The sequence below is a fragment of the Coregonus lavaretus genome (genome assembly GCF_964263955.1).
Source record: "Coregonus lavaretus genome assembly, chromosome: 23".
Classification (NCBI taxonomy): Eukaryota; Metazoa; Chordata; class Actinopteri; order Salmoniformes; family Salmonidae; genus Coregonus; species Coregonus lavaretus.
The window spans coordinates 44,273,258-44,289,913 of record NC_140010.1 but is presented as its reverse complement, the minus strand read 5'-3'; the positions used below and the strand labels follow the sequence as shown (position 1 = coordinate 44,289,913).

At 42.6% G+C, this 16,656-nt stretch overlaps 1 protein-coding gene across 1 annotated transcript; it reads right to left on the bottom strand.

Moving 5' to 3' along the window:
* Positions 1-4,415: 4,415 nt before the first annotated feature.
* znf622 (zinc finger protein 622) lies at positions 4,416-16,400 on the bottom strand. The gene is made up of 8 exons (XM_084139609.1): positions 16,296-16,400; positions 15,578-15,659; positions 14,807-15,388; positions 14,306-14,587; positions 11,713-11,875; positions 11,466-11,581; positions 5,654-5,797; positions 4,416-4,974 (listed from the first exon to the last, which is right to left on the bottom strand). Exons 1-8 carry the CDS (start codon positions 16,296-16,298, stop codon positions 4,841-4,843), a joined length of 1,506 nt encoding a protein of 501 aa, XP_083995735.1. The 5' UTR covers positions 16,299-16,400; the 3' UTR covers positions 4,416-4,840.
* Between the last annotated feature and the right edge of the window lie 256 nt (positions 16,401-16,656).

Genomic DNA, 16,656 nt, shown 5'->3' with positions numbered 1-16,656 from the left:
CCATTGCTTCGCATTATCCCTGCCGCCATTACGCCAGAATGCTTCCTGTCTGTCATGAAACATGACAACCCTTCCGCAAATTGTACACTATGGGACGTAGTTCATCCCTTGGTTACTAAAGCAACTAAGAAACCAATTTTTTCCTATCAGGTGGCTAGAGCTAACTTTACCTGTGTTAATCTCACGAAAGGTCTACCATTGTTGGGTATGGTACCTGTTGGATGGTGTCGGTTTATCTATACGCCTAATACTGAGTTTAAACCTGTTTCCAGGGCTGATGTCTGGTGGTGGTGTGGAGGCGTTCATCTGTTTGATGGACTGCCTGGAAATGCCACAGGCACCTGTGCACTAGTCTCTCTTTTGCTACCAATTTCTGTGTATCCAACAGGTGTTCAGGAGCTGGTGACCCATGTGTCTGACTTAATTCCTACCAGGACCAGGCGCGCTGTGGGCCCTACTCATGGGGACCCAACCTACATTGATGCAATTGGGGTCCCTAGGGGGGTACCAGATGAGTATAAATTGATTGACCAAGTAGCCGCAGGTTTTGAATCTTCATTTTGCTGGTGGTGCACGATTAATAAAAATGTTGACAGAATCAATTATGTCCATTTTAATGTTCAAAAATTAGGCAATTGGACACAACAAGGTTTTGAGGCGGTGCATGGCCAGTTGGCTGCGACCTCTCTCATGGCTTTCCAAAATCGTATTGCTGTCGACATGCTCCTGGCTGAAAAAGGAGGAGTATGTGCTATGTTTGGTGAACAATGTTGTACCTTTATTCCCAACAATACAGCCACAGATGGCAGCTTGACTGTCGCCCTGGAAGGGTTACGAACTCTTAATGGCAAAATGAAGAGCCACTCAGGGGTGGATACTTCAATGTGGGACTCTTGGATGGATGCGTTTGGTAAATATAAAACGCTTGTTTCTTCTATACTTGTATCCATCTCTGTTTTTGCTGCAATTCTAGTGCTTTGTGGATGCTGTTGCATTCCATGCATACGGACGCTGACAACCAGGATTATAACCACCGCTATTGATCCACATCCTGCAGATAACGGTCAGATGTTTCCTTTGCTTGCTATTGACGATGCTGACCAAGGATATCTGGATGATGAATAGCATTTAAGCTTTTTGTCACGTCTCTTGTGAGACGTGAAGAGGGGGAATGTAAAACTTTATCTTCTGATAAAGTTTTCCCTATTTTGCCAAATTGCAGCATTTAAGCTTTATGTCACGTCTCTTGTGAGACGTGAAGAGGGGGAATCAAAACTTTATCTTCTGATAAAGTTTTCCCTATTTTGCCAATTACACTGTTAGCTTGTGTCACGTCTTAAGTTTTCCTTCTTTACTGTTACTTGGTCACGTCTCTGGGGAGACGTGAAGAGAGGGATTTGTCGTAGTAAATATATAATGTTATAGCTTGGTCTGACTAAAATCTTGTGCATGACCCATCTTGTGTTGGGCCTTTGTATTTAATACAATGCACAAAGACTTCTATCTTGTCGGCCTTATCAGCAGGTGGCTATGGACAACACCCACGCCATAGGTCTCTCAGTTCTCCCAACTCACGACTTCTTGCTCTGAGGACATACACACACACACCCCCACACACACACACATATACACACACACACACACACACACACATCATCATTGTTAAACATACACACACATACACACACACACACACACACACACACATACACACACGCACACACACACACACATCATCATTGTTAAACATACACACACATACACACACACACACACACACACACACATACACACACGCACACACACACACACACACACACATCATCATTGTTAAGCACACACACACACAAAAACCCCCTTCTCTTAGGCTGAACATCTGAAGACAGAGAACCCGACTCAGAGCCAATGCAATGGAGGTGACCTCGACCAACTCATCAGGACCAATCAGAAGATCAGAACTACTAGAATCAACCTACTTTATTTTATTGTATAAAATGTCAGCACACAATGTTTAGGGGCTCGCTCTCAGATATCTCCCTACGAGGTTGACGAACGGGTCCGTGCACGCTATTTACAGATATCTTTACCTCTGAATAAACTGCCTTATATTATACAATTATCCACCTTGTCCGAAAGTCTCTACTTGGTCTCCGTTCTCCAGTAAACTTGTGATCATCAACACACTAAAGTCTTTTGGACTGTACCTCTGCCTCCTGCGCTTGATTCATTCACCACACCCACCTTCAGCACCCCTGACAAAAACGATTGGAACCATTTCCCTGTTTGACCGCAAGGTTTTATGGGTATTGTGAATCATACTGTGGTACTCTATTCTCAACACAACAATAATCTATTTGGTAGACTATTTGAAGCGCCCACTGCCTTCCGGCAGGCTATGCGATTTAAAACAATCCACATCTTATTTTTTTTTAAAAGAAGTTAATGTTCCTCTGATCCTCCAAATCATGCTTTCTGGTGTAGTAGCCTATTTTAAATGATTTTATGTATTTCTTTGTCCGACTTGAGGCACCTTCAATGCTGAACATTCACTCTGATGCAGTGCTCGTGGCACAAATACACATGCCACCTTCGACATCAATGAGTCTGGTTGTCTCGCCACCAGGTCAGGGGATTATCCGTTGGGTCAGGCTGTTCCTGCAGGTAGTGAGTCAGTTCAGTGTCTGCACAGACTCTGAGGGGTATACTGTAGAGGCAGTGGTTTGGGCCCTTCACTTCTGGAGATCACCTAAATTCCCTTTCTTGGCAGGCGGTGGCGCACTCGCTCCATCGTTCGAGTCATCTCCCCCAGTCGCAGCAGTCCCCCCGCCTCTGCCCCCCGCCTCTGCCCCCCACTAACTGTCACCCGAGAGAACATCAGTGAAGTCAGCCACAGGTTTCAGTGCTGCGTGGACTGATGACGTCTTTGTCCTGCCATTTGAAGATGAGGTGATTATGTTTACGATCCAAGACCAGGACTCGTTTGATGGCTGGTGCTTGCTCCAAAACCCTCTACCATTTTCTGTTTGGTCCCACTATGTTAAGCAATTCTGTGGAATAAAACATAGTTCATACATCAATTCCTCATCCATATATTATACACATGTAACATGTAGGATTCCTGGAATATTTTCTATATTATTATTTAATTATAATCAGTGGTTTAACTAGAGTATGATTGGCAAAATAAAACAAACAAAACAGGCTCATTTTGTTGTGAAAATACAATGGGCCTATGGTAATGCAACATTGAATGATTCAAGGAAATTAACCTATTTTGTTTGTTTATTTGCTAGGGCATCAGAATAATATACGCTGAACAAAAATATAAACGTAACTGGCAACAATTTCAAAGATTTTACTGATTTACATTTTCAGCTTCCAAGAATTGTATTCAGATCCTTGCAACATTGGGCCGTGCATCATCATGCTAAAACATGGTAATGGCGGTGGATGAATGGCACGACAATGGGCCTCAGGATATCGTCACGGTATCTCTGTGCATTCAAATTGCCATCGCTAAAATGCAATTGTGTTCGTTGTCTGTAGCTTATGCTTGCCCATACCATACTGCCAAATTCTTTAAAACGCCATTGGAGGCGGCTTACGGTAGAGAAATGAACATTCAATTCTCTGGTGGACATTCCTGCAGTGAGCATGCCAATTGTGTGCTCCCTCAAAACTTGAGACATCTGTTGCATTGGGTTGTGACACTAAACTGCACATTTTTAGTGTGGCCTTTTGTCTCCAGCACAAGGTGCACTCATGTAATAATGCAGTTTAATCAGCTTCTTGATACTTAATCCACCTGAAAGGTGTGGCATTTTTAGCAAATGAGAAATGCTCACCAACAGGGATGTAAACACATTTGTGCATAGAATTAGAGAAATAAGCTTTTTGGGGCATACAGAACATTTCTGGGATCTTTTATTTCAGCACATGAAACATGGGACCAACACTTTATATTTTTGCAGTGTTTTAAACAAAACCAGCGTGGATTGCAGTTTCTCCTTGTCCTTAGACTGCAAGGTAAGGAAACAAATATTTTAAAATTTCAGTGAACTATTCCTTTGACTTCTAAAAATGTTGTAGCGACCTTAACACAACACCTAGCAAACTCATTTAGAGTTTCAGACCTCTTGGCGTAACAGTTAAGGTGTTGGCTTGACAGTCGATGGACCTGGGTTCTAATCCCAGATCACATCCAGATTTAGCAACAATATCAAAGTGCCTGATCCCTCTGTTTGTGCTTTGCTTTTCATAATACCCATAACCTCAATAACTCACATACAACACAAGGGGGCATTCAGAAATTGCCATCAATCAAATCTAACAAAAAAATGAAATGCAAAAAGTTGCATTTTTACCCGTAGAATCAGTTAATTTGTCAAATTGTGAAATAAAAAAGTTGACAAACATAACGATTAATTATTCACGTTTATTACTCAACCTCAATTGTATTTTATAAACAATTATTTGGTGGAATTACAGTATGGAATTAGATTGAGAAAATAATTATCTTGGTCAGAATTTCATGAGGATGTGAAATATACAGCCATCTTTGTCAAAATACAAAGCAGTAACTCAGTATTTTGTACTCGACCTCAGATCATGAATAGAATATGAAATACATGCATTTTCCAGTAGATATTAACAGCTCTGAACATAATTATGTCATGGTGAAGTCCTTTGAGATATACAGTAGATATAACAATGAGTGCTGAATGTTTACAACAGACATCTTTGAATGGGGTAAAATAGGTTAGCCGTAAAAGGTTTAGGGACTGTCCAATGATATGAGTCAGGTATATTGGGATCTGACACTGCATTTTCTGTCTGGGGACTAGAACATGACTTGGAGCCTGAAGTGGGTCTGTTTGTTGGAGTTGTTGCTCATGCCTATCTTCAGCATCCACCTCGACTTCATCTTCTGGACAAACTTCATGTCCTTCTGGTTCTGATGGAAAGAGTTTTTACCTAGACAGAGAGCAAGGAATGAGAGGATGAATGAATGACCAAACCCATTCATCAATAAATCAGTCAGCCATTCAGCAATTCATTGTATACAGTGTTTTGCAAGTTACTGCTGTGGTCACATGTCCCATACCGTCCTTGATCAAATACCTTCAAAATACAGTCCCGTGGGAGATCAACAAAAAACAGGAAGATATTTTCATTGTGGAAAATTGGAAGTTTCAGTGAAACTACATGACAAATCTAGTGGGTCAAGGACTTATCCAAACCATAAATAAGTTCCCTTTTTTCTTTATTCGTTTAAATAAACAAATCAAAAACAGGACGATGCAATCTGACGGGGTGAAAATGTAGCACAAAGTTTAATTCAGTGCTGCAACAACCCTCCCCTAATAAAGGCTATAATCACTGGGCTTTTGTACCGCATTGGTTTTCCATAAGGGTAGAACAAAAGGTATACACTGAAGGTTTAAATAAAGACTATTGGTTTATCCCTAAATCAAATTTAGTGAACACTCAGGATCATCCCTAAATGAAGCTCAATTAATGTATAGACTGGCTTATTCATTTCTATATGCACAGTGTTAAGTAATGTATAGGTTCACTCAAGTATAGAGCTCAGTAGTGAATGTGTAGGTACAACCCTGCATGACCGTAGTTTATGTGTAGTGTTGACCCTTACCCATATCTCCGCCCCATCCCAGGGCCTTGTACTGCCTGAGTACCCGACCCACTGCGTTCCTGTTGTGGGCCAATGCCACAGTCTTGGGTGCACCGAAACGCTGCTTGTAGTATCGCATCAGAGAGCGGTGGCCGATCTTAGCACCTGAGGAAAAACAGCGGGAGGTAAGAAAAATATGTATTAGTTGAAATAGCTCACATCAACACCATCATACCAGAAAACCTGGACCCACTCCAATTCGCATACTGCCCAAATAGTGCCACAGATGACGCAATCTCTATTGCACGCCACATTGCCCTGTCCCACCTGGACAAAAGGAACACCTACGTGAGAATGCTGTTCATAGACTACAGCTCAGTGTTCAACCCCATAGTGCCCTCCAAGCTCATCACTAAGCTAAGGTCCCTGAACACCTCCCTCTGCAACTGGATCTTGGACTTCCTGATGGACCGCCCCCAGGTGGTGAGGGTAGGCAACACAGAAATGCCAATGGTGGAGGTGTTGCTGTTTATACTCAACCACATTCCTGTAAAGCTTAGAGGATCTCACATTAAACACTGTTGAAGTAATATGGCTAAAGGTTCATTATCTGGATAACGTGTGAAATGCTTGATAATTTGTGCATCAACAGAGGTATACTTTCTGGGTGATTCAAATATTGACTGGCTGTCATCAAGCTGCCCACTCGAGAAAAAGCTTCAAATTGTAACTAGTGCCTGCAGCCAACCTACCAGGGTAGTTACCAACAGCACAGGTATGAAATCGTCAACATGTATTGATCACATCTTTACTAATGCTGTAGGAATTTGCTTTAAAGCAGTATTCAAATCCATCGGACGTAGTGATCACAATACAGTAGCCATATCTAGGAAAACCAAAGTTCCAAAGGCTGGGCCAAATATAGTGTATAAGAGGTCATACAATAAGTTTTGCAGTGATTCCTATGTTGTTGATGTCAAGAATATTTGTTGGTATGTGGTGTGTAATGAGGAGCAACCAGACGCTGCATTTATGAAATTGCTTATTCCAGTTACTAATAAGCCTACACCCATTAAGAAAATGACTAAAAACTGTTAAATCCCCTTAGATTGATGAGGAATTGAAAAAAGTGTATGGTTGAGAGGGATGAGGCAAAAGGTATGGCAAATAGATCTGGCTGCACGACCGATTGGCAAACATACTGCAAATTGACAAATCATGTGACTAAACTGAATAAAAATAAACTATACTATGAAACAAAGATACAATATAATGAATGATAGTAAAACGCTTTGGAGTACCTTAAATTAAATGTTGTGCAGAAACGCAAACTTAGCTCCATCATTCATTGAAACAGATGGCAATTCATCACAAAACCCACTGATTTGGCAAGATTAACGAATTTAGGCATGACATGCCAGCAAAACGCTGTCACTACACATCCAAGTATAACTGATCAAATTATGAAAGACGAGCATTGTAATTTTGAATTCCATAAAGTGATTGCGGAAGAGGTGAAATTGAGTATAATAGCGGACGATATTGCCACTACTATTTGCCATATCTTCAATGTAAGCCTACTTGAATGTGTGTGCCCTCAGGCCTGGAGGGAAGCAAAAGTAATTCTGCTAACCAAGAAGTGTCTATGTATGCGGATGACTCAACACTATACACGTCCGCTACTACAGCGACTGAAATTACTGCAACACTTAAAGAGCTGCTGTTAGTTTCAGAATGGGTGGCAAGGAATAAGTTAGTCCTAAATATTTCAAAAACTAAAAGCATTGTATTTGGGACAATTCATTCACTAAACCTCAACTAAATACTGTAATGAATAATGTGGAAATTGAGCAAGTTGAGGTGACTCAACTGCTTGGAGTAACCCTGGATTGTAAACTGTCATGGTCAAAACATGTTGATACAACAGTAGCTAAGATGGGGAGAAGTCTGTCCATGAAGCGCTACTCTGGCTTCTTAACACCACTATTAACAAGGCAGGTCCTACAGGCCCTAGTTTTGTCGCACCTGGACTACTGTTCAATCGTGTGGTCAGGTGCAACAAAGAGAAACTTCGGAAAATTACAATTGGCTCAGAACAGGGCAGCACGGCTGGCCCTTAAACGTACACGGGGAGCTAACAATGACATGCATGTCAATCTCTAATGGCTCAAAGCGGAGGAGAGATTGACTTCATCACTACTTGGTTTTGTAAGTGTTGACAAGCTGAATGCACCAGGGTTTTGGTTTAAACTACTAGCACACAGCTCGGACACCCATGCACACCCCACCAGAGGTCTCATCACAATCCCCAAGTCCAGAACAGACTATGGGAGGCGCACAGTACTACTTAGTCATGACTACATGGAACTCTATTTCACATGAGGTAACTGATGCAAGCAGTAGAATCAGATTTAAAAAACATCTGAGGGAACAGCAGGGACTGAAGACACACGTACACATGGATTTTGTATTGTAGATATGTGATAGAGTAGTGGCCTGAGGGAACACACTTAATGTGTTGTGAAAAGTGTCATGAAATGTCATGTAATATTAAAATAGTATATAACCGCCTTAATGTTGCTGGACCCCTTTGCAGCAGCTAATGGGGATCCTTAATAAATACAAATACATCCACCACCCTGACCCTCAACATGGGGTCCCCCTCAGGGGTGCGTGCTTAGTCCCTTACTGTACTCCGTTCACCCACGACTACGTGGACGCGCAGACTCCAACCCCCATCATCAAGGTTGCTGATGACACGACGGTGGTGGGCCTGATCACCAACGATGATGAGACAGCCTATAGGGAGGTGGTCAGACCTGACAGTGTGGTGCCAGGAAACAACCTCTCCCTCAACGTAGGCAAGAAAGGAGCTTATCGTGGACTACAGGAAACTGAGGGCCGAAACACACCTCCATTCAAATTGACGCGGTTGTAGTGGAGCGGGTCGAGAGCTTGAAGTTCCTTGGTGTCCACATTGATCATGGTCCAAACACACCAACAGTTGTGAAGAGGGCACGACCACGCCTCTTCCCCCTCAGGAGGCTGAAAATATTTGTCACGTCCTCAAATTTCTACAGCTGCACCATTGACTGGCTGCATCACCGCTTGGTATGGCAACTTCTCAGCATCTGACCGCAAGGTGCTACAGAGGGTAGTGCGTACTAGGGCGGTATACCATATACCGGGGTATTTACAAACAGCCACAGGATGGTTTTTCCCAATACAGTCTATACCGTTGAAACTATTTATTTGAAGTTTTTCAATACTTGTAGCTACTTTAAGTAAATACCTGCAGTCAACTTGTGCAAGACGTTAGGAGATAAAGCATATTGCATTCTTCATTTCACCGGTCACATTTTACATTTTGAAGCTTACCATAGTTCCCCAGAACAGTTAAGCCAGTCATGTGTTTGTAAATAGCAGAACGGGAGAAAGCAGGAGCAGGCGAGCACATCTGTCTATGGACAGTGGCCGCGTTTTATATTGAAAGTCTTTTTTTTTTTTTTTGCTTCAATAGTCATCAGGGACGTGTAACTATAGTTTTTCCTTCACAGAAAATACATTTGTGAAACATTTGGCAGAAAGTAGCTTCATTTTCATTAGCTGGCAGCCACACAAGAAATTAGCATACAATGAAAAAGCATGGTATTTTTTTGCAAAAAACGATGCATGGCCATCATATTTGTAATGTTTATCATACAAAGAATATAGCCAGCTACATTTCCTAATGTTTTGCGTCAAGTTAATCTTGGAAAAGTACTGTAGAAAAGTAACTACACATAAGTCCTCTGTAGCTCAGCTGGTAGAGCACGGCGCTTGTAACGCCAAGGTAGTGGGTTCGATCCCCGGGACCACCCATACACAAAAAAAATTACATGTATGCACGCATGACTGTAAGTCGCTTTGGATAAAAGAGTCTGCTAAATGGCATATTATTATTATTATATAAGTCAGCGCTGTCTGCTGATAGAATGCCCGTTCGTGAATGTAGAAGTGTAACTGAAGCACAAAAATAGTCTGATACCGAGCAGAATTTACAATAAGCATTTTAGATCTGTATTTACAAAATGCAGCAAGATATTTTATGCGTTGTTTTTTTTTTCCTGCGTGAAAAACGCTGAATTCTGCGTTTACACGACCCCTAAGTTAAACTTGCTATCTAAGTTAAGTGGCTGAATTAATAAGATGACGGGGCATCAGTGTTAACTTTCTGCCGTGTTTGAGTCGTCGAAGCCCTTTGGATAAGTTCTGTACAGCTGCCATCTTGATTTTCTTGTTTTTTCTCTCCTCTCTGTTCTCGGCCCATCTGCCCCCCCCCCCAACTTTATAAAAAAATAAAAAACTGAAATACCACATTTACATAAAGTATTCAGACCTTTACTCAGTACTTTGTTGAAGCACCTTTGGCAGCGATTACAGCAGAGTCTTCTTGGGTATGACACTACAAGCTTGGCACATCTGCAGATCCTCAAGCTCTGTCAGGTTGGATGGGGAGCGTTGCTGCACAGCTATTTTCAGGTCTCTCCAGAGATGTTCGTTTGGGTTCAAGTCCGGGCTGTGGCTGGGCCACTCAAGGACATTCAGAGACTTGTCCTGAAGCCACTCCTACGTTGTCTTGGCTGTGTGCTTAGGGTCTTTGTCCTGTTGGAAGGTGAACCTTCATCCAGTCTGAGGTCCTGAGCGCTCTGGAGCAGGTTTTCATCAAGGATCTCGCTGTACTTTGCTCTGTTCATCTTTCCCTCGATCCTGACTAGTTTCCCAGTAACTGGAAATAATTCACACAGCATTATGCTGCCACCACTATGTTTCACCGTAGGGATGGTGCCAGGTTTCCTCCAGACGTGACGCTTGGCATTCAGGCCAAAGAGGTCAATCTTGGTTTCGTCAGACCAGAGAATCTTGCTTCTCATTGTCTGAGAGTCTTTCGGTGCCTTTTGGCAAACTCCAAGCGGGCTGTCATGTGCCTTTTACTGAGGAGTGACTTCTGTCTGGCCACTACCATAAAGGCCCGATTGGTGGTGCTGCAGAGATGGGAGAACCTTCCAGAAGGACAACCATCTCCACAGAGAAACTCTGGAGCGCTTTCAGAGTGACCATCGGGTTCTTGGTCACCTCCCTGACCAAGGCCCTTCTCCCCCGATTAAATCAGTTTGGCCTCATTTAAGAATGATGGAGGCCACTGTTCTTGGGGACCTTCAATGCTGCAGAAATGTTTTGGTACCCTTCTCCAGATCTGTGCCTCGACACAATCCTGTCTCGGAGCGCTACGGACAATTCCTTTTACCTCATGGCTTGGTTTTTGCTCTGACATGCACTGTCAACTGTGGGACCTTTTATACACAGGTGTGTGCCTTTCCAAATCATGTCAATGAATTGAATTTACCACAGGTGGACTCCAATCAAGTTGTAGAAACATCTCAAGGATGTTCAATGGAAACAGGATGCACCTGATCTCAATTTCGAGTCTCATAGCAAAGGGTCTGAATACTTATGTAAATAAGGTATTTCTGTTTCTTTTATTTTTAATACATTTGCACTAAAATTCTAAAAAACTGTTTTCGCTTTGCCATTATGGGGTATTGTGTAGTTTGATGAGGGAAATATTAATTTAATAAATGTTAGAATACGGCTGTAACGTAACAAAACGTGGAAAAGGGGAAGGGGTCCGAATACTTTCCGAATTCACTGTATATAGCCAAGCTATCATTCCTCATTGTGTATTTATTCCTAGTGTTTAACTTTTTATTCTGCATGGTTGGGAAGTAAGCAATTCACTGTTAGTCTACACCTGATGTTTACGAAGCATGTGATTTTTTTTTTTTTATTTCACCTGAGGGAAGGGTGAGCTCCAGCGTATCGTCATCGTAGTCTATGTTCTTCCCGTCCGGCAACGCTTCATCCTCCATCTCAGCATCCTCTCCCTCTTTCTGGTCAGGATAACTTGTCCTACAAACAGCATTTCACAAAATGGCCGCTTGAGAAATTGCTAATATATAATTACAATCAGTACAGCTTGGCTCAGCTCAGGAGTGTGAAAAAGGAAGACTATAGGAGCCCTGGTATTTGACGACATCTACCTGAAGTCGTAGAAGTCGGCAAACTCCAGTGACGCGTCTCCGTCGGTGAAGAGCTTGCAGTGGCTTTTGTCGGTCATGTGGCCCTGTACGGCCTCAGTGGAGTAGAAGGATCGGCCTTTCTCATTACACCACAGACACACCTTACCAGCGCCCACTTTCTCTCCTGCAACACAAAGAAAGGACAAGTGATTTCAATAGCAGAGAAATGATGCAAGACAGACTCCAAAAAAACAGACTCTAAAACAACCATGCCTGTAGCTTAAAAATGAGAGAAGGTATGGCATAAATGCCTGCCATACCTTACCTCATTGTTTACCTTCAGATACAGTGGGGAAAAAAAGTATTTAGTCAGCCACCAATTGTGCAAGTTCTCCCACTTAAAAAGATGAGAGAGGCCTGTAATTTTCATCATAGGTACACATCAACTATGACAGACAAAATGAGAAAAAAAAATCCAGAAAATCACATTGTAGGATTTTTAATGAATTTATTGGCATATGATGGTGGAAAATAAGTATTTGGTCAATAACAAAAGTTTCTCAATACTTTGTTATATACCCTTTGTTGGCAATGACACAGGTCAAACGTTTTCTGTAAGTCTTCACAAGGTTTTCACACACTGTTGCTGGTATTTTGGCCCATTCCTCCATGCAGATCTCCTCTAGAGCAGTGATGTTTTGGGGCTGTCGCTGGGCAACACAGACTTTCAACTCCCTCCAAAGATTTTCTATGGGGTTGAGATCTGGAGACTGGCTAGGCCACTCCAGGACCTTGAAATGCTTTTTACGAAGCCACTCCTTCGTTGCCCGGGCGGTGTGTTTGGGATCATTGTCATGCTGAAAGACCCAGCCACTTTTCATCTTCAATGCCCTTGCTGATGGAAGGAGGGTTTCACTCAAAATCTCACGATACATGGCCCCATTCATTCTTTCCTTTACACGGATCAGTCGTCCTGGTCCCTTTGCAGAAAAACAGCCCCAAAGCATGATGTTTCCAACCCCATGCTCCACAGTAGGTATGGTGTTCTTTGGATGCAACTCAGCATTCTTTGTCCTCCAAACATGACGAGTTGAGTTTTTACCAAAAAGTTATATTTTGGTTTCATCTGACCATATGACATTCTCCCAATCCTCTTCTGGATCATCCAAATGCACTTCAGACGGGCCTGGACATGTACTGGCTTAAGCAGGGGGACACGTCTCGCACTGCAGGATTTGAGTCCCTGGCGGCGTAGTGTGTTACTGATGGTTGGCTTTGTTACTTTGGTCCCAGCTCTCTGCAGGTCATTCACTAGGTCCCCCCGTGTGGTTCTGGGATTTTTGCTCACCGTTCTTGTGATCATTTTGACCCCACGGGGTGAGATCTTGCGTGGAGCCCCAGATCGAGGGAGATTATCAGTGGTCTTGTATGTCTTCCATTTCCTAATAATTGCTCCCACAGTTGATTTCTTCAAACCAAGCTGCTTACCTATTGCAGATTCAGTCTTGCCAGCCTGGTGCAGGTCTACAATTTTGTTTTTGGTGTCCTTTGACAGCTCTTTGTTCTTGGCCATTGTGAAGTTTGGAGTGTGACTGTTTGAGGTTGTGGACAGGTGTATTTTATACTGATAACAAGTTCAAACAGGTGCCATTAATACAGGTAACGAGTGGAGGACAGAGGAGCCTCTGAAAGAAGAAGTTACAGGTCTGTGAGAGCCAGAAATCTTGCTTGTTTGTAGGTGACCAAATACTTATTTTCCACCATAATTTGCAAATAAATTCATTAAAAATCCTACAATGGGATTTTCTGGATTTTTTTTCCTCAATTTGTCTGTCATAGTTGACGTGTACCTATGACGAAAATTACAGGCCTCTCTCATCTTTTTAAGTGGGAGAACTTGCACAATTGGTGGCTGACTAAATACTTTTTTTCCCCACTGTATGTAAGTTACCAGATCCAGAGATGGCTAACCCTGGAGATCCCTTCAATCTCCACAGTTAGGTAAATTTGCTTTTAGTTTTTTTTGCATGTCATATGGAATGATTTCAAACTCCTTTAAAGTTGGTGCCTGTAGGGCAATACAGGTGGATGATAGAGGGCCTTTTTACTGAAGAAAGCATTTGTTTCATACAATTGTTTTGCTTTTCATGTTTTGGGTTTGCTTTTCATGCATTGTGTAACTGATGTGTACATAGACATGTATAGTGTAATTGCTGTTTATTGATGTGTTCTTGCAGGACTCATCTGCAAAAGAGTCAGTGGTCTCAGCATGATTCCCTGGCTAAAAAAAAAGAAAAAATAGGAAGACAACAGGTATTCATAATATTTTTTTGCTAGGGGGTTCAACCAAGGTGCTCTTTGAAGACATAGGATACATGGTCAGAAAAACATTCAGTTTCACATCTGAAAACCTGACCAGGAAAAACTCTAGACCCTAGCTACAGGTTATTTTCCCTAGTCAAGACAAAAGATTAGAGAAAAAGAAATGCTGTTGCCACCTCACTTTCCAACCAAGGTGCATGAACCATTGAGCAAGCTGACGGTGGAAAGAGATTCAGCAACTCTTCGTAGAACAATGGAGGACCTTATGACACTGTAACTGACTTCCACTCACCCAGGTAGCAAATTAGTCCCTTGAGGTCGATTAGGAATTCCAGGTCAGGCAGGAAGAAGCTGTGCACTTTGGTCATGTGAGCCAGGTTCTTGAGTAGTGAGTGAGAGTGGTGGGGGCAGAACAAACAGTCCGTGGCAGGGATGGCCCCTGGTAGAAAGGCGGGGGGGTGGGAGGCCGAAGCAGCACCATCCCCTTCCTCGTGCTCCATGGCTTCGTCAGCATCTTCATCGAAGTCATCATCCATGTCATCGTCGCCCTCGCCATCCACATCCTCCCACTCTTCTGCAATAAAGAAACTGACTGAGTGACAATGGAGACAAACAGAGAAGACCCAAGACAACCACAGCAACGCTGACAAAAAGTGATGGCGTTTTGATATTACAATAATCTTGACAGAAGTTGACACATTCTTGGCCACCTCTCCATGCAATCCAGACAGATCCTACACATCACAAGTTAATTCAGGCCTACTTGAGTCAGACTACATATCAGACATCATACCTTCCTCTGCTGTGGCCAATTCCTCTCCCTCCATCTTCTTCGCCTGCCCCTCAAACCACTGCAGCCTGGGCGGTTTCTCCAGCTTGGCCTTATCCGCTGCTGGCCCCTCCGCCCCGGAAGCCTGTTCCTTTTCCGGATTGGGCCGCTGCGGTGGCTTTAGGGCCTGCTGCAGTGCTTCGTTCTTGGCATTGTGGTCCACTTTGCAGTCGTCCCCGAGGCCCTTCTCCAGGTTTTTCTCATTCATCCTCTCCACTTTCCTCTGGGCTGCCAGCAAGGCCTGCTTCTCCGCCTGCTGGTGCTTGTGGGACTGCAGGTGGTTCTGATAGGCATTGGAGCTGGAAAACTTCTTGTTGCACGTGGCACAGCCCTCACTGACAGTGGCGCCAGTCTCCTGTTGTTCGGCGGTGGCCCGCTGCGCTAGCACACGCTCCTGGAAGTTCTCTGCGGTCACAGGGGGCATGTCTGCAACTTTGCGTTTCAGGTTGTAACGGTGCCAGTCGGTTTTGTAGTGAGCACGCTGGACCTCGCCATCTGCAAAGGCCACACGACAGCTGATGCAGGTGTAGGAGGACATGGTGGTAGCTAGAAAGATAAACAAGAAGATTAGCTGACAGTGGCTCCCCTAGCATTACTATTCTTCAAGAATCAATGGCTTTATATAATTTATTGAAATGACCATTGAACAACAGTAACTATTGCAGATGTGTACCATTGAATGATATCTTCACCTTTCAGACTTGAGACTAACGTCACCTCCATTTTTCCACTTACCATGAACTTTTGTGGGGACAGGAAAGGCTGCCACAGAAGGTTCGTCGTCGTAGTTAACAGGAAGATTCATTCTAAAGTCAACCTGAGCATAAAAAAGTAAGTAGTTAATCCCAAATGTAACCACTTTCACATTATGGGTTAACGTTAGCTACAGACTTGGCTACATGCAGTGGTAGCTTACTAGCTAGCTATGTTTCATGTGTACACATCGCTATCACTGCATGAAAATGCATATATATTTATTTTTACATCTGTATGGTAGGATGAACAGGACTTTCGTCAACGAGATACATTTCATGACTTGACTAGTCTGATGACAAAGGAAAAACAAATCGCTGTAACGTTTAAGTTATAGCTTTCTAGTTGACTAGCTAGCGAACGTTACTGGTAGAGAAGTGCCCGTAAGTAAGTATTTCACTGTTATTCTAAACCTGTTTACGAAGCACGTGACAATTAAAATGTGATTTACTACCAGATGACAATTTCATTTTGAACACGTCATGAAATATATTGACTGAACAAGTGCAGCCAGCTTGGTAGCATTAGCGAAATCATATCTATACGGGGCAATGACGTGCTACTGCTAGGCTATAATAGGTAGCTAGCTATTTGGCCACTTATTAGCTAGATGTCTGAAACTTCAGTTAACTTCTAGCTAGAAAGGACATCACATACAAACAAGTTACACAGTTGACAAAGGAAATAACAGCTTACTTACCATTTAAAAGCCCTCCTTGCATAAAATGTGCTAGCTAACGACGTGTTTATACCAATGACTGCAAACTTTTCTTCCTCCACACGTGCGTATCAACGTCTCGTCAGCGACGCTAAAAAAGTATTTCCAGGTCACGGAATATCGGGAAATTTTCAAAATAAAAGTAATCCATGTAATAGTAGAAAAGTTTCAATAACCTGTATTTATTCATGATATATTAAACATAATTGTCTAAACATGAACAATCATTCATATTTGTTCATATTTAAGTGACATTTGCATTACATTTGGGCTTTCAAACATATAATAAATGCCCCCAAATGCAAATCACTGTATATGAAATATACAGTATATTGGCTTATAG